This window comes from Arachis stenosperma, chromosome 4, assembly GCF_014773155.1.
Source record: "Arachis stenosperma cultivar V10309 chromosome 4, arast.V10309.gnm1.PFL2, whole genome shotgun sequence".
NCBI lineage: Eukaryota > Viridiplantae > Streptophyta > Magnoliopsida > Fabales > Fabaceae > Arachis > Arachis stenosperma.
In genome coordinates, this window is record NC_080380.1 from 145,441,606 (window position 1) to 145,460,176 (window position 18,571).

The window sequence follows — 18,571 nt, forward strand, 5'->3', positions numbered from 1 at the left end:
GTACTGCCTAATTCACAGACTTTGGCGGATATTGGCGGGACGGGGCAGACTTCTCCGGCGGACCTAGTAAATTTTTTTTTGTAATTGAAGATGATAATTGAAAATATTTTAGGTTATAATTTTGATTATATTATATATTTGATTGATTAGAGACTTAAAAATGATTAATTATATGTTTTGGACAATGTTTATTTTAGGGTAAAGTACTAAATTGGTCCATATGTTTGGGCGAAATCCTGTTTTAGTCCTTAAGATTTAAAATATCCTATTTGAATCCAAAAAAGTTTTATTTAGCTTCAATATAGTCCCATTGTGAGGTCAAAGTTAAATAATTAATGGAATGTCTTGCATAACAGCAGTACATGAACAAGATCGATAATTTGGAGAACAAGTACAAGTTCCAAAGGCACAAAATCAACCGTGAATACATCAATACATTTATTTATCATTCTCTTTAGTTCTATAGAAAATATTTCATTTAAATTGTAAAAAGAATGATAAATAAATGTATTTATGTATTTACGATTGATTTTGTGCCTCTAGAACTTGTACTTGTTCTCTAGATTATCGACATTTTTCTTGTACTACTGTTATGTAGGATATTCTGTTATTTATTTAACTTTGACCTCATAGTGAGACTACATTGAAACTAAATGAAACTTTTTTGGATTCAAATACGACATTTTAAACATTAAGGACCAAAACATGATTATACTCAAACATAGGAGACAAATTTAATACTTTATCCTTTATTTTATTCACTACAAGAAAAACACCCATTCAGCCACACTTTTTTTAAGCTACATTTGAAAAGCGTAGCCTATTCTAGGAATAGGCTACGCTTTTCTCCGTGTTTTCTTTTTGTAGGAGAATAGGAATCACATTTGTGGCATCACTTGAAAAGTGATGCCTTAGATATTATAAAGATCACTTATAAAGCGTAGCCTTAACTTAAGAGTTATGGATTCACTTTTTACACCAAAGAGAGAACTTTTAAAGTGTAGCCTATTTGTCATGTTTCAGGTGCATTTTAAAAGTGTTGCCTAATGTATTTCAAGTAAAATGTCCACTAACTAACACTTAGTAAATTTTTTTCACCTTTCACCAAATGATACATTCACGCGTACAGACACTTATTAGGCAAAAAAATAACTTGGCCACTGAAAACATAACACTCGCGCGCGATCCCTATCTAGCTACGATTCCCTTCATCATCACCCTGCCCCTAAATCAGAGAAGACCACTCACGGCGTCACCGCTCACGGCGTCACCGCTCACGGCGTCACCGCTCACGGCGTCACCGCTCACGGCGTCACCACTCACGGCGTCACCATCTCCACCACTCACCTTCATCACTCACCACTCACCACTCACCACTCACCACGCCATCTCCACCACTCACCTTCATCACTCACCACTCACCACTCACCACTCACCACGCCGCCACTCATCTTCAACGCCGGTTCTCTTCACTGGGCATTGACATCAGGAAGACTCTTCGCTCGACTGAAAGCCTGTCTTTATTCGCTCACCATCGTCAAGGAGGTACGTATTCACCTTCTTTTGGTTTCTAAAATCTGAGAGGGTAGGGTTCCAATTTTAGGATTGCAATTTGGGGTTTTGATATACTGTGAATTTGTGAATTGATGAACATGCATGCTAATGTTGCGACGCAGGAGAACTCATAATTTGCGGGTTTCATTCTGTTATTGTTGCAGCACAGCAGAACTCGTGAATTTGGGATTGTTGCGGTGCAGGAGAACTCGTGAATTTGGGATTGGGGTTTCATTCCGTTTATGCAGGTGAGTGATGTATAGTTCGTAAGCCAACTTTCATTTTAATTCCTTGTTGATATACATTATCTTTCAGTATAACACAAGAACAACTTCACATTGTTATTACGATTTTAGTTCCTAATTTCCTACCTGAATCTACATTATAATAATTCTTATGATCCAGAAGAACAATACCATTAATAATTGCTAAAACAATGCATATTTGTTCAACTTACATCTTATCTTATAATGAATAATTTTAAAATATATGGATGCCTGGATCTGGGTGGATATATTATGTTTACACTAATTGCTCCATAAATATCTAATTAAAAGAATCATGTAACCAGTTCCACAGATACCAATACACAAATGGTTACTCTAAATTGATATGGGAATTAGGTAGTGAAAGCTGTTAAAAATATTATGGTGAATTTGAATTCTTTTTCTGTGGTACCAAGAATAACCATTTTAGAGATGAGTGTAAAATGGTGGCTTTTGGTCCTCTTATTTTGGCTTTAGTCAATGGATGGAAGATGAATTTTCGGTAATAATAACAAGGGTGTAGAATTTGGGGATTTCATATGAGTGCAAAAGAGGAGTTAAAATCAAGGGTTTTTAGTTTAATTATAGCAGAGGTGCAGTAGTGAAATTTTTGGATGCAATTGTAATAATACCCCTTGTGACTTGACTTTATTTCCTAAATTATAATTATTTCATGAATTCACAAATCATAACATAACATTGTGTCTCTATCTGTCTCCCTCATGGACTTGGTACTAATTTATAGTTTTTTTTCTCTTTCAATTCTATCCTTTCAAGATTCATACATATGTATATATATAGATAGCAAATTCATTTGTTGGAACTGTATATATATATGAAATTTGTCAACTACTGTAATAATCAATTCATCACAATATGCATGTTGTAACTATATCACTTACATGGTTACATCAATATTGCACCTTTTGCTTACCAGTCCAAAACCGCATTGGTTGTTAACCGTAGCTACTAGCTAGTAACATTTTGCCGTATTAGTCATGTCAACCATGTTTAAAAAATATTAAAATCTACTATTAAAATTAATTATTAATATAAAAATATATATTAAAAAATTAAATAATATATATATACAAATATATAATAATTAATTTTAATATATAAATAATATTTTTGTAGTCATGCATTTACTAATTAATGCCAAGTATATTTAAAATTAACTTGTATACTATCTTTTGTGAGAGTTGGAATTAAACCTTGCTTGTTTAGGCAAAGTCAGGAATGTTTAACCCAAAAAAGAATTATTTTATAAGTTTAGCAGCATAATCATACTTGGTTATGAGGAGCGGACAAACACTAAAAAATTTAAAATAAGAAAAACAAATAAAATAGAATGGTGGCAACCCAGCTAAGTCACTTTTTGTCTCTCTCAATAAATTGAGCGCACACACTCATTACTTACTCGTTTTAACTTGTCAACTACTGTAATAACCAAATGTAATATATATTAGCTTGTTATATTATTTTATTTTATTTTATTTATGATAACAACAACATGTTGCTCTACCATTTTTTACTATTTAATTTTTTTCCTTACATTTTAAATATATCAGTTTAGAATTTATAAAAATAAATCAAGATTAAATATGATTATACTCTAATATCTTAGAATTTTATTTGGTAACAAACAGATTGAAGTTTTGGTTAAAGCTCCCAAGTGGATTTTGTCAAAACGTTGATCGTGTCATGGCAAGGTACAATACATACTTTTTCTTTTCACTTTATGATTATACTATTAATTCATGTGTAGCTCCACCTCGATTGTTTTGTTAGTTTTGAAGTTGCAATTTAACTTAATATTTATGCACAATAAATTCTTTGTTTTCCTTTATTTGTTTTACTTCAATGAGTTTCTAGTAAAATGTTTAGAGAATTACTTCTAAGATTAGGAAATATTTCCCAACCTAACTACAAGGCTATGAAAGTCCTTTTCATTGCCCATTCCCCTTATATTTTATAACACCTTTCCTCCTCTATTCTTGTTATCTTCATTTTGTGACCCCTTATAAATTTTCCTCCTAAAAATTTATAAATTATCGGTTAGGTTTTGTGATATGCCGAAGGATTGGATGGATCTACTGAGGTATAGTGAAGAGAATATCAATGGTGTTATTAGTTTCTTAGACTTTGCATACTCTGAGGGAGAACCAGAAGGACAACAAATTCAATGTCCTTGTAAGAGGTGTTGTAACATTGAGTGGTATAGAAGAGATGTGGTATTTGACCATTTAGTCGCTGACGGATTTGTTAAGGGATATAAAACATGGATTAATCACGGGGAATGGACAATCCCAATGGTGGTTGATGATGACACGGACGATGAAGAAGGTGCATGAGTACGAGTGGCTCTGGTATACTTATTTAATATTCGTGCTGGCATTTGTTTAGTTAATTTTAGTTATGCTGTTATAGTCTTACTTATTTAAGGCTTTATTTTGTAGCGCGTGACAAAGGAAACAAGTAACGAACCAAAATGGTTTGAAATGTTCATTGCTACTCGAACAAGTCGGAAAAGGAAGGAAGTTGATCAGGAAACACAAGATGCAATTGTATAAGAGTTCATTTAATTATTAATGATTATAAATCAAATTTGGGATATAGTAACTAATTCTATTTTAAATGTTTCTTCTAATCAGGAAGACTTCCAAAATTGGCAAGCTGCTGGTGAAACAGATGAGGAAGCTTTTGAATCTTTATTTGGAAAAGACCTACCAGGTCGGGTTAGGTGCTATGGAAGATCTGTTACACGAAGTGATTTAAAAAAGCATGCAGAAATTTCTGAACTCAAGCAACAGCACCAAGAGCAAGTCACATCTTTGAAAGCTGAACTTGGAGACATGAAGGCCAAACAACAGCACCAAGATTCCAAACAGCAACATCAAGAGGTTGAGCTTCATGGATTGCGAAACATGATTAAGTTACTAGTTCAGCGATCTAAACCTGGAATGAGGCTGGAAGAAATTGAGGCTTTGTTACAAAACACCCAACACTCTCCAATTGATGCAAATAGCGCTCATGGATCAACTCATATTCCAAACATAGATATGGTATGAGCAGTTCTTTCTTATTCCAAAATATTTGTTTATATATTGTTAATTGTTAATTAGGATTCTGAATATCTGCCGTTGAGTTTAAAAGTTGTATTTGTTAGAACTTAGGAGGCTACCAAATCTTTTTAATTTGATTTGAAATTTAAGGAGCTGTGATTTGGTTTCTCCGGTTTTGTTTTTTCATTATGTTATTTTATTATTATTGTTATTAGAGTGGACCAATATTTGTGGCTTCTGTTGTGCTTTTGTGTTGCTCTGAGATCATTGTTGTGTTAATATACTGTTGGATACCCTGTTTTGGTGCCTCCGGGACAAAGTTTGATCATCTTATAATGTTAAAACCAAAAAGTTATTGCTTGTCACTTGCACAATGCACTTGAGTTTCTGATTTTACTTCTCATTTAGTATGAAGATGTGTTATGATTCGATTTTTTATGTCCTTTATGATGACTTATAGTATCCCCTTGAATGTGATTGTTGTTTTAAGCAAAAGGGTATACAATTTTTATTTTTTAGTTTCTATGTTCCAATAATTTGAAAATTTTTAGTTTTTAATATGCTAATTATTTTTTTCTTGTACTTTTTCAAAACATAATTATTTGTCTATATAATTATGCAGGCTAATTCTGAAGATGTGAGTGAAGATTGAGATGCCTATCATGATGGTTTATTAGCAAAGATGGAGCTAGTGTTGAAAATTGAAAGATGTATGGTTGATGATGATGTCTTTTATTAGAAGATACATTTGAATGATATAATATTTTGGTTTTTTCTAGTTTATTAGTAGTAAACTCTAAGTGTGTGGTTTCATGCATATTTTGATTTATATGAGTATACTTATTCTAGTGTGAGATGTATGAATACTTAAAATTAAGATCATCTCAATATTATATATTCATTATATAAATATATTTTGTTTCAGGATAATTTTTATTATTTAAAGATTATTGTATGCACAGTATTATTATATATATATGTCACTACAATATTTTTAAGCTATTACAACATATACGATAAACAATACTTAAAAAGTATTGTCTAAACTTATCAAAAGCAACATTTAATGTTTGTTGCAAAGAAATAATGTTATGGCAATATTTTTGTAATCAACACGTTATAAGCGTTATCTTTCATCAATTAAAGAACATGTAAAAAATGTTACTTCAACAAATTACACTTGCAACACTTATAATATTCACATATTACATTTTATGGGAGTTACTTTAAAATCTTTCATAAACTTTCCTTCATAAGTGTTGTCTAAAACATGTAAATGTATTTTTCACTTAAATTTTAACCTTCCCTCCAAATATAACAATAGAAATTACTCTTTCCCTCCTTAGTTAAGAAAATAAAAAAGCAAACGATTCAAACAGTGAATACATCAGCTTTCATTCATTCATCATTTTTGTGTTTATAACATATCAATTAGAAACAAAATTCTATGAGGAACCCTAATAACCCCAATCCCAACCCTATCATCATCTTTTGAATTTCCCTAAATCGATGCTATTTACGGTTCCTTCTCTACTCGTGCTGAATCATTCCCTCTCTCTTCGCGCTCCTCTATACAACAACCTCTCTACTCGCGGTTCGTGGTGTGTGTTCTTTCAATTGATGACTCCGTTGTTGAATCTTCGATGCCAGTGGGTGAAAGAGCTCAATGGCGAGTCCGATTTAGAAGCGTAGTCTCATCGGACGGTTACATCTCCATATGCGGCTTCAGTTTTCTTCTCTCCGGTACTTTGCGATTCTCTCTCTCTCTCTCACACACACACACTTACACTCCTCTTTGCGTTGTCGTTTAATGCGTTTATGGATGCTAACATGATGTCGTTTTGAGGCAGAGAAAATGTGATGCTGTTTACACGTACACTTACACTCCTTTCTCCGCCGTGTCTTAACGGTTGTGGTTAATTTCTTCTTCACTCGCAGCATTGTCAATCTCAAAACTGAGGTCCTTGTTACTTACAGTTTTCTGGTTATATTCAAATTGAAATTCAGTGAAACTTATGCATAGTAGTATGATTAACGAAAGAGAGAGGATAATAAAAACCAGAGGTGCTGGCTCTGAACTGCAATGCACTGAATTATTAGTTAGAAATACTTTTTTAAGGTCAATTTGTATTGCCTTGTAATAGGAATTTTACTAATGAATTTTTATTTTTTCCAAGGGACTCAGAAACCAGCATTTATAGAAAGAGAGAGGGAATATCGATTTTTGGCTGTAAGTAGCTTTTTTTTTCTTATTTAATCTGGTGACAAAATCCAACTTGTAAACTGTTCAATTATAATTTGATATAATTTGTCCTCTTCAGGTCTTTCCTGAATCACTAGATGAGGAGCTCTCTGTCAATCCAGCAGTATGTGACTCAAACTTTAAATTTTAGTAATCTTTTATTATCTTAAGTAACAATGGTTATTATTTATAATGCTAAATTAAATATTCGATGCTAATATTTTATTTATGGTTTTGATGAGAAGTTACTGCTTAATTATTTCTAGTCTTATAAAATCACTGCAATGTTTTATTGTTATAATATATTCTTATGGTAGAAATAGATAGCCAACCAGCAGAAGCCTTCACAAAATTATGTGAATTTTTGGCATATTGCATCATATAATGACTTGAGGAACCTAGGGAAGACGTTGAAATTTGAAAATAAGGTAATATTAATAATATGCATCTTATATATATCAGAAGATTAATGATAATTGGCAAGTCTTTCAATTATTGAGACCTTGTTATTATCTTTGCCTAAGTGTTCTGATTTCTTTACTTTCAGCTGAATTATGATTAACACATGACCATGACTCAAAATCTATTTGGTTACCCACCAAGTGTTTGCCAAAAGTCCTCCATGAACAGAGGAAAACAAAGGTGCTTTATTATTAGCTTCCATCTATTTGACTCAAATTATCTCCCTTAGAGTCCTCCATGAACAGAGGAAAACAAAGGTGCTGAAGAGGAAGCCAAAAACTATGTTAAAATCCCTGACCTTCTCATTCCCTTAGAGTCCTGCCATAGTTCAAAGAATAATCCTTTTTCTTTCTTTTCTTCATTTTCCCAGAACATGCAAATGCAAGTTATTGATGAAATGTTGCAATCTTTTATACCTCTCAGACCTCGCTCTAAGCCTAAGATAGCCCTTTCCTTCTTGCTAACTTATACCCTCCAAAGTTCTCATCCGCTCCCAATTGCACTTGCTGTCCTACAACGGACTCTGCGTTCTGGCTGCTTTCCAGTTCCTCAGACACATGTTCTCCTCACTTTTGCTTGATTGGTGGTTTCCAATTCTCTTTAATACTGACGATATTTAATTTTCCTTTTCAGGATTCCATTTCTTCAGAGAGAATAACTATGGAATCCAGTTTGTGTTTTATTTTATCTATGTAAACTTACAAATTGCCTTCGCATTTCTGGTGGCTGCCCTGTTTTTGAATGTTAAGACTGCTACAGGTTTGATCAAATTCATTTCTGAAATTGTAGAGTCTATAATTATTTATACATGCTTTCAAAATTTAATTTCTTTTATTCATATCTGATTAATGGCCTGTGTTTTTCATAATTGCAGTTACAGCATATATAGTTGTCTTTGGAACTGGACTGGTAGCTACCTTTCTTTTCCCAGATTTGATGAAGAATGATCTATTTCCAAGTAAGTTAAATGGCTGAAAATCAGGATATTGTAGTAAAGAATCTTTCTTTGACTGGCAAATTGGGATGCTGTGGCTAATTTATTTTTGACGTTGATAAACATGGTTGATTAATAACAACAATAACAATTTTCATTAGAGTTACTGGCTTACCTTTCTTTTCTTATGAATAAATCTTACTAATGGTGAAAAATGTTGTTCAATGGTTAGACTTAGATACCCTGCTTTGGATCTAATCCTGTGGGAACAAGGAAATTTTGGTTTTCCAATATAGATATTCTTCTCCACTCTTGTCATGTTGTTAGCTCATTAACAATGTGATCTTCCTACGAATTGTAAATATGGATGAAAAGTATGAGCTATAGGTTTATAGTTTGTAATAAGCATGAAATTATTCAGTGGCTCTTTGATCTCAGCAATCCATTGTCACTTTGTTTCACAAAAAAGTGGGATCTTCTACCATGATTACTCGAGATTTATGAATCACCTATGGGAACCACTGGGGGAGTGTTGGTTAATGAGAGCACCCTTTTAATAGATCTTTTATGGTTCTCGACAAACTCAAGTTTTCAAAATGAAGCCTAATAGTAAGGCAAAGCCTCAAGCATTATTGCCTCAAAGTCTCTTTGGATTCTTGCCAAAAGCGGTGCCATTCCCACCTTCAGGTCCTTCAAGGAATCACAATGGCATTGAATTACATAGCTCATTACTTGGGAAAGGGAAACCATAGTGCGTGGGGTTTATTTCTTTGGAAAATGTTTGCAAGTTTTGGTTCATTTTCTTTCTATTCTCCTTTGTCTTCCAATATATCAGCTCGCAAACACATATCCTCAAATTTAAAGCCAATGCATGTATATGGTGTCTTTGAGAGATGCCTTGAGACCACAATTTAATTTGTAGGTAGCTAGCTTCACCTATGTGATAAAATCTCTTTGTATGTACATGAAATTAAGATTCAACTTGCAACTCATCATAATGTTAATGCAAATACACGTTTTTGTTTGTACAGTTTTTTTTTTAATGATGAAACTTTATTATATAATATCATCATGTATTCAAGAGAGAAGAATTAAATATATAATGAAAAAATTGAAAGAAAAATAATTTAACATGATAAGATCTAAACTCTATGGTTTCTCACATTATTATAGTTGAAATGAGTTGATCAATTATGTGAGATAATACCATTTTTTCTTTATTTCCTCTGTTTATGAAACATAAGTCGCATTGCTAACAATATCATCGAAGTTTGCATTATTTCCTCTGTTTATGAAACATAAGTCGCATTGCTAACAATATCATCGAAGCTTGCATTTTTTGCATTGATTGTGTGTCTGAATATATTTCTTGCATTTCAAGGGAATCCTTTCGTCCTATAGCTTGGCCACATTAGAAGGAGTTTTTTAGACCTATTTATTGCTTTTATATTTATAGTATTTAATATCATTAAGAAATTTTTATTATAATTTTTCAGTTTTAATGATAAGTTGCTTATTTTTTGTTGTGTATTATTTGCAGATTTAGCATATGGGACAAGTCAAGCATGGATATAAAATATGCAAGTAAATTGACATCTTTTTTATAAATATTAATTACTATTTTGTTATGACAATTATTGTTAGACAAGAATTTTATTATTTTGTTGAGAATTATTGATGAACATGTATTTGAAATACTAATTGAACTTTTTAATATCTATTTTAATTAGAATTTTATTATTAGTTATTTTGTCTCTTATAAATTTTTTCTATTGTGCACAAATTTATTTATTAATTAAAATAATTACACATGTATGAACTAAAAAATTTATTGTAAATTTTATTTTTTTGTATTTTTATTACAAAAATAATTTTTATTTTTATCAAAAGGGCAACCCTTTTATTAGTTGCATATTTTGAATATTAGACAACACTTGTATGGTTGCATATCCAAAAGAAAAAGCAACACTTGAATAGGTTGTATATCCAAAAGAAAAGGCAATACTTGTATAGGTTGCATATCCAAAAGAAAAGGCAATACTTTAAAGGATTGTATATTCAAAACTAATGGGCAACACTTCAAAGGATTGCAAATTCCAACTTATAAGCAACATGTAAAAGAGTTGCATTTTATTGTAAATAGGCAACACTTTTTAGTAGTGACCAAAATACCAAAGAAGAGACAACACTGCAAAAGTGTTGTCTCAAACACACTCTTGAAGTGTTGTTGTTTTTCAACCAAAGGCAACACTTACCAAGTGTTGGTTTCAAAAGCGTTGCTTTTGAAACAAAAAAGTGTTGCCTTGATCTAAGGCAACAGCTGCATATGCAACGCCGCCCAAAACCGTTGCCTTAGGTCCAAAAGTGTTGCCATAGATCAAAAACAACATTTTAACAGCTTTTAGGCAACACTTTTTAAATGTTGTCTCAATCTAAAAATGTTGTAGTGTGTATTTGTTTATTTTATTTTATAATAATTAACTAATTTAATTAAAAATATAGAATTATATATATATATATATATATATATATTCTCAAATATTAGATTTAAATAAAATATAGTTAAAAACAGAAATTTAAAAAAATGAGGGGCAAAAGGCTACACTTATATAGAGTAGCTATAGGTATACTACTTGTTACGTTTATAAAGTGATGCAGTAGTCTTGAAAAGTGTAGTCTATTCTTTTGAACTCTAGTAACCACTAATGCTAAAAAGCGTAGCCTTTGATCTAAACAGCATCACTTAAAAAGCGTATCCTATTCTCAAAGGCCAGAAGCGTAGCCTTTGATACAGAAAAGTGTAGCCTTTGAGAATAGGCAACACTGGTATAGGCATCCCCTACAAAAGGCTCTCTGAAGCCTAAAAAGCGTAGCCTTTGCCTAAGGCATCACTTTTTTTTATTTTTGACTACACTTTTCAAGTGTACCTGAATGGGTATTTTTCTCGTAGTGATTTCTACAATATTAGTTTTATTATTTTATTTCAAAACACTTAGTTAATAATTATATTTATTATATTTTAAAAATTATAAAATTATATATATTATTTAATATTTAATAATTTATTAATAAAAAATTAAAAAATAAATTAAAAAAATTAGCGAACTTAATCGGTTAATCCATCGACCTGCCAAAATCTACCGTTAAACAGGACGAAAAAGAAATTTAGAATTAAGTAACACTAGCTAGTTTGTATGATTTTCACAACCCTGACCTAAAGAGAAGAAGCAGGCATGATTATTGTTTACCGTATCTTTCTTGGGGACAGCGGAGTCAGGATGGCCATAATTTTGTCCGTCTTTATTATCATAGAGGACCCGAAGTGACATGATATGACTATTATACCCCACTGTGATTGCTGTCATCCTTGGGTAAGATCCATCTTCGCGCAATTCGTCTTCACTGCTTGTGCCTCCCACATGTTTCTTTTTATCACTATTATTCCACCACATCGGAGCCATAACTCTCTTTCAGACTCACTTCTTCTTAAGTCTCTGTTACCTTATATGCATGCATATATACATTTCTATCAAATTAATTATATGAGACTATGAAAGTCTTTTTATTATATTAGTAAGTAGACCTATATATATATATATATTCTTCTTAAGTCTCTAATAATATTTAATTATGTTTCATTGAGGTGAATAACTGGAAGATTTTATGAATACAAATTCTAGCTGTCTATAAAAATATATAAGAAATTTATAATCTACTACGAATTTTTTTCTGACAGTTTCATTGTAATCAAGACCTTTTTAGGTCTTATTATTTGACTCTTTCAAGGTGGAAACTTATTATAAATACTAAAACACATAAACGAAAAAAAATGCTTGAAGGGAAAAAAGAAAAAGATCAAATACTTTTATTTTTTTAATAATATTTCAAATTGGTTTTGGAAAAGTTTTTGTAGTTGAATACTTAGATTTTTAACAAAATTTTATATTCAAAGATATCTTGGTATTAAAGAATGACTTCTCTCAGAAGAATAGGTCTTTTTGTTCGTCTATTTCGTAGGTGGCTATAAGGTAGCGTTTGGTTACTGAGACACAGATACTGAGACATAGACACAGTGGTACACAGTGACACATGTCTGCTGTTTGGTTTGGTGAGACACAGATTTTCGAAGGACACGAGAGGACACAGAGACACTAAATTTGTGTATCTCCAATTTGGTGAGACACTGAGACACAACTTGTGAGACACTAATTTTTTACTCTTTTACCTTTATTGAGTTTTTAAAATTTGTCTTCTTATTTTCCCAAATCTTTTTTTTTTCTCTTTCTCTTTTAGATTCAACAACTAAATTTACTTTTCTATTTTTTTCAAAAAAAAATTTGTACATTTAATTTTTTTATTTATTTAAATTTTGATTAATCTTTGATAAATTCTGAACTTTAATTTTCTATTTTTTTTCAAGAACAATTATATATTTAATATTTAAATGATAATTTAAGATGGTATTAGAAGAAATAAAAAATTATTAGAAGAAATAAAAATTTAATGGTGATGGCATGCATTATTTGGGATAATAGGTGTATTGTAATAGTGGTAAAACTTGTAGTTGATTGAAGGATAATTTAGTCTTTTTTAAATATATGTGTCTTATTTTTTATTTTTGCCAAACACAATACATAGACACAAATATTTTATGTTCATATCTTTAATGTCTGTATCTCTATATTTATATCTCATTAAATACATCAACCAAACAGAGCCTAACGGAACTGTTTTAAGTGGCTGCAAATACGTTGATGGGTTATTATCTATGCGTTAAATGATGATTACTTTCGAAGAGAAATAATCAAATAAAAAACAAGTGTCCTATTTTCGTATTCGAAAATAAATTTGTAAAATTGGTGACGCGTTGGTTTTGAGTTTTTTATTAAAAAAAGAATTAATTGATAAAGATTTTTTTTCCAACTTATTGAATGAGTTCGATAAATTGAAAAAAATAAAAGGAAAATTAAAATAGAAAAAAGTATATTTTTTATCCTTAAAATTTGACAAAAGTTTCAAAAATACTCCTAAGTTTTATTTTGTTTCAATTTCATCCCAAAAGTTTTTGGTTTGCATCAAATATATTCTCGATAGCTAAATTTTCAAAACATTTAAGACCAATCTAATAATAATGCATGAAAATTATGCTCGATTTGCTTGTATTGAGGGTTGTTCTTATGAAATTGTTGTTTAATTAGTCTTAAATTTTTTAAAAAATTAGACGTAAGAGGTATATTTGATGCAAATTAAAAATTTTTGGAACAAAATTGAAACAAAATAAAACTTAGCGATAATTTTAAAATTTTATCAAATTTTAAGAATAAAAAATATACTTTACCTTTAAAAAAATCATTCAAAACAAGACTATGAGAATTCGTTGAAAATATTTAATAATATTAAGTATTTATATTATTTTAATAAAAATACTTAAGAAATATCTATTAGATTAAAAATAACTATTTTTTTGACATATATATTAAAGGATATTTATAAATTTAATTAATAAATAATTATTAACTATTTAGTACTATTTTGTTAAAAGAATATAATCTTTTAAAAATTTTGTCCTCCTATTATATATATATATATATATATATATATATATATATATATATATATATATATATATGTGTGTGTGTATGGGAACTGGGATTAGCCGGATAGATAATTAAAAAAAATATATTTGACAATGTACCAGATACAAGTATGATAAATAAGAATTTTTTTTTTTTTTTTTTACAGAAGCAAACTTTTAAGTAAGAAAATAGCTAAACGACACTTACATATTGCAGAAAACATATCAGATCTGAAACTAAACAAGAAAATAGATAAGTTCTATGTTGAACTATTGTTTGAGAAGAGGAGCAAAGTTCGATTACAAAGAATCTTATACAAACGAAATAGAGACTCATTACGATCTCTTTTGTTTCTAAATCTTCACAGTAAGTGCTGCACCATAGAAACCTATCTTCTCTTCTTTTTAGAATCGGTCCAAAAGCTTTCTGAAACTATAAATATTTCCATAAATGAAAGGCCTTCGTTATATCTTCATCCCGAGCCTGCGAACTCATCAGTAACACACCCATAGAGGGACCAGAAACACCACAAAAGGGGAGAAAAACAGCACAAAGAGGTTATTTAATCTAGATCTGGATCTCAGATCTAGATCTCTTGAGACAAAAATCACACAAACAAATAGAGAGAAACAATCTAGATCTGGATCTCAGATCTAGATCTCTTGAGACAGAAATCACACAGACAAAACAGAAAGTAACAACAAAGGAGAAGGGATGTAAAAGAAAGGAGAGAAGGTAGGTGATGAAAAGATCGAGAAGGATACAGAAAGGATTATGACCGGCAGGAAGAGAAAGAAAGTGGTTGGTGAGAGTGAGACACTGGGAGGAAGAGAAAGGAAATAAAGAAAGAGTAGAAGTAGAGGAAAAGGGGGGAGAGGGGGAGGGGGAGAGAGGAGGAGGGCCAACGCGGCCCAGGCTGAGGCGGCGGTGGCGGTCCTCAGATGACTTTACCTGTTTTCTTTTGCGCGAAAGAATCTTTTGTTTTTGATATTGAAGTGATAATGGTATTTGGTTTAAAAGTAAATTGTTGGGGTGTAATTTTTAAATGTGGAACTATTTAATTAGATAAATAAAAATTGGACTATCCGATTTGTATTAAAAAAAATTGAGATACAAAAATCAGACTCTTCGATTTGTGTATTTTTCACAATTTTAAAAATATAAAAAATTATAATATTTAGATATATCACTACTTTTATTTCCATACTAAAAAAATAGCCAATAAATAAAGCATAATATGCCATCGAAAAATATGATTAACATAAGTTAACACGAATATATACTAGTTATATATTAAAAAAATAACTTCTACTAAATTTAATTATAATTTTTTAGTTGTTAGAATTCTCTACAAATAAAAATTTTAGAAAAAAATATTAAAATTATTTAACAGGCACTTTAAACATTATAACACAAATTGAACTATATATAACCAAAAAATTAAATATTCCTTCCACTACTTTATTTTTTTTTTCTTTTTATTTTGATTGTACTCTTAATTTTAAAATGATGTCAAACTAAATTTATATACTCTCTAGATTTTTATTAATATACTCTTTGGCTTATTAATCGACCACGTTTGAGTAGTGATCATCATTATGATCGACAAATTATAAAAAAATTAGTAAAACACCTGAATGTTTCATTTTAGAATCATCTATCTCGTACTTATCGTCTATGGTCCTGAGATTGTCAGAGCATCGGATATACATTATTATACTAATTAAATGAGTAAAAAATGGGAAATATATAGTTACGTCTGTTGTCTACGTAACGATGAATAAAATAACTATCATCAATTGTGGCCGTACCTGTATTTGTTCAAGAATATTATTTAGGAGCTGTAATTTATATATATGTATTCAATAATATAATGCATCTTACAGCCAGTGATAGTTTACCAACTAATTAAGGAGGTAGATTTCATCCACCTATAAGCAAGAGATTAAATTATTATTGCATCAATTTCTTGTACATCTGCTATCTATTTAAAAAATACATATAAAAAAATCAGTAGTCAAAGTCCCCATCGAAATCAATCACCTACTATTCATAATAATTATAAAATTAAAGTTGCTTGTTTAATTTTTTTAAGTCACCAAAATATATATATATATATATAATTTAATTAATTTGACTTGGTTGGTTTTTCTTTTAACATAAAGAAAGACTTTGAATTGGTTTTTGTTTATTTGAATATATCAACCATATAATATATAACAAAACAAACAACCAAATTATACTAGATATCTTCTGTACGGGTTGAGAGATGGATCGGGAGCTTGTGGGTTGGTACAGATGCCGAATTATTTGACTGGAACAATGAGAGGTGGTACCTGCAAAGACATTCCGATGTCCAAATCAGAATGGATTTGAGAGGTATAAGGTGTGAGGAATGGATGAATACCTGGAGGGACCTGGATCCTCTATTTATAGGTGATGGTAAATATCTTATCTTATCTTGCTAAGATAAGGGGGACGTTTGAATTCGAAAGTTGGTTAGGAGCTTCAGTGGGCCGATTTCGGACCTTTTAGAAGGGCGATGTGGTTAGGACCCGAGTAACTGGGTTTGGAGGTTACTCCGTGGGCCCGATCCGTAACAGTTGCCCCCGCAGTGGGAGAGCAAGCAAGGCCGGTCTTCGTCACTAGAGGATGTGGTTTCAGCCGTTGGTGGCCTTCTTCGTTTTGCCGGAGGGGAGATTCTGACAAATCTGCTTATCGCAGAGGGTCGGCACGTCGGGTCTTAGGATGGGTTTGTCCGTAGGGTCTGTCAGTCTCATAGTCAGTGTTGTAGTTGGTGTGACTTTTCCCTTTTCCTGCGCCCGTTTGGTTTTCCAATGCGTGCTGTCAGTTACGTTTTAAAGAGAGCATTTATTGCGGGGGAAACGCTCGGGCTGCCTTCCCAATTTTGTCCTTCCGTGATTGTTGGTTGCTGAGGACATTTTTGGTTTTTTCACTCTTCAATTGTTTTGGTTTTTTGCTCTCTTTTCCCTTGTCCGTTTCATTTTTTCAGTCTTCTTAGTTTTACATCCTCTTCACTCTTTCTTGCTTTATTCTTCCTCTGCGTGTTTGGGTCTGTATTTGTGCTGCCTCTCTGTTTTGCTCTCATCTTTTGTCAGCGGCTTTTATCAAATTGGTACTCTTTCCCTACATCTTTCATTTTTGTTTTCCTATGTTTGGGTTGCTTCTGGTCGTACTTTTGGCGTTGTTTCTTCGAAAATGAGGGTTGTGGTTTTACTTGGGAGAGGATGAGCACCACTGTAGGCTTAATTTTTGATAGGTGGTGGAGTTTTTCATTTCTTCCATAGCTTTTTGCCGTGTAGTTTTTGGTGGGCTAATAGTGGTGCTCCTCCTGTTTTAGGCATGTCTCAGCGGAAAAGGGAGGGTGTGGCTGCTCCGGTGATTCCGACGGGGGCGTCCCCCGCCTCTATTATTGGGTGACCTCCGATGTTTGGGGGACGCCGTCCCGGATTATGGAGGCAGATCTCCAGCTGCTTCGCAATCAAAGGGCTTTGTTTGCGGGTGGCGATGCCGAGCGCCAGTATGAGCTCATCGTCCTCGGAGTCAACGAGAGGGTGTGTTATTTGAAGTTAGACTCGTCGACCGTCCTGGACTGGATGTGGGTGTATAAGTTTATGTTTAAGAGGGGATTTTTTAAGGTGCGCCCTGCTTAGGGGTAGCATCCTTTTTGGTTAACACTAGAGGGGGAGCGCCGGTTCCTGACCTATTGAAATTTCGGTGCTGGGCCGTCGTACTTGACGAAGGTTACTTATGAGGGCTTGTCCTCGGATGATCGAGATATTGCTAGTGTCCTCTGGCATCATTTTGAGGAGCGCCCTTTGCACCCTCGTGATGTCATGGGGGATCCCGAGGCTTGCGGTACTTTTCTTGGTGTGTTTTTATCTTTTGGTTACTTTGTGGCCGCTTTACCGAATTTGGGACTTATGCTTTTTTCCTTTTCTTTCTTTTCCCGTTGAAATGGCTGGTGGTCTGATGACTCTTGCTAGGTTGAAGGCTCAGTTGACCCAGGGGACTCCTTCTGGCAGTTCTCCGTCCACTCCTACTTCCTGCCCAGCCGATGACACGAGGGCTATTTCTGAGGAACTTATCTTGACTGAGGGTGGTGCCTAAGAGTCGGGTCATGGCTTGGGAGTGGCAGAAGTTGACGATGAGGTGGTTGTCGACTCGCCGGAGGGGGATACTGTGGTCCAGTCGGTGATGGATCGTCGTTTCGATGCCCCAGGCTTCATAGACCAGCACCTTATGCCTGGCACGAAGGAGTTCTTTCATGAGTGTGATGTGACTTTTCAGGCGAAGTCGCTTTATCGCTCCCTCCTCCGTTCTGCCGTGATTGTGCAGAACGCTGAGCCTGTGATGGCCCAGGTGGGCCTTCTGGACAAGAAATTATGTCAGTCTCAGGCCGAGGTGGCGAAGTTGAAGGAGCAGCTTGTAGTTGCTGAGACGGCGAGGGA

The 18,571-nt window shown here is 32.7% G+C and overlaps 2 protein-coding genes across 4 annotated transcripts in view; one reads left to right on the forward strand and one right to left on the reverse strand.

Annotated features, from left to right (window-relative positions):
• The window catches only part of LOC130974067 (chaperone protein ClpB3, chloroplastic-like), a 42,262-nt gene that overhangs the window by 18,470 nt on the left and 5,221 nt on the right, over nt 1-18,571 (reverse strand). Inside the window, exon 2 of one of the 2 annotated variants that reach the window (XM_057898817.1) lies at nt 11,772-12,017. In XM_057898817.1, coding sequence (XP_057754800.1) covers nt 11,772-11,984 — 213 coding nt within the window. In that variant the 5' untranslated portion in view covers nt 11,985-12,017. Of the gene's footprint in view, nt 1-11,771; nt 12,067-18,571 lie in introns of those variants that run through there. The other variant, XM_057898816.1, reaches the window with a different exon arrangement.
• Nucleotides 1,181-5,815, forward strand: LOC130974070 (uncharacterized). Of its 2 annotated transcripts, none has more exons than XM_057898821.1 (7): nt 1,181-1,545; nt 1,677-1,802; nt 3,470-3,532; nt 3,883-4,189; nt 4,280-4,387; nt 4,475-4,885; nt 5,508-5,815. In XM_057898821.1, the coding sequence occupies exons 5-7, from the start codon at nt 4,322-4,324 to the stop codon at nt 5,535-5,537; spliced, it is 507 nt and encodes a 168-aa protein (XP_057754804.1). In that variant the 5' UTR covers nt 1,181-1,545; nt 1,677-1,802; nt 3,470-3,532; nt 3,883-4,189; nt 4,280-4,321; the 3' UTR covers nt 5,538-5,815. The 2 variants fall into 2 exon arrangements, with proteins under 2 accessions (XP_057754804.1, XP_057754802.1); XM_057898819.1 differs by having other exon boundaries at nt 1,719-1,802.

Excerpts from the sequence above, each read along its gene's own strand:
- LOC130974070 (XM_057898821.1), top strand. The coding sequence starts at position 4,322 with ATGTTCATTGCTACTCGAACAAGTCGGAAAAGGAAGGAAGTTGATCAG. Across the intron at positions 4,388-4,474 it reads AGGAAACACAAGATGCAATT|GAAGACTTCCAAAATTGGCA; the intron begins GTATAAGAGTTC and ends TCTTCTAATCAG. Across the intron at positions 4,886-5,507 it reads ATATTCCAAACATAGATATG|GCTAATTCTGAAGATGTGAG; the intron begins GTATGAGCAGTT and ends ATAATTATGCAG.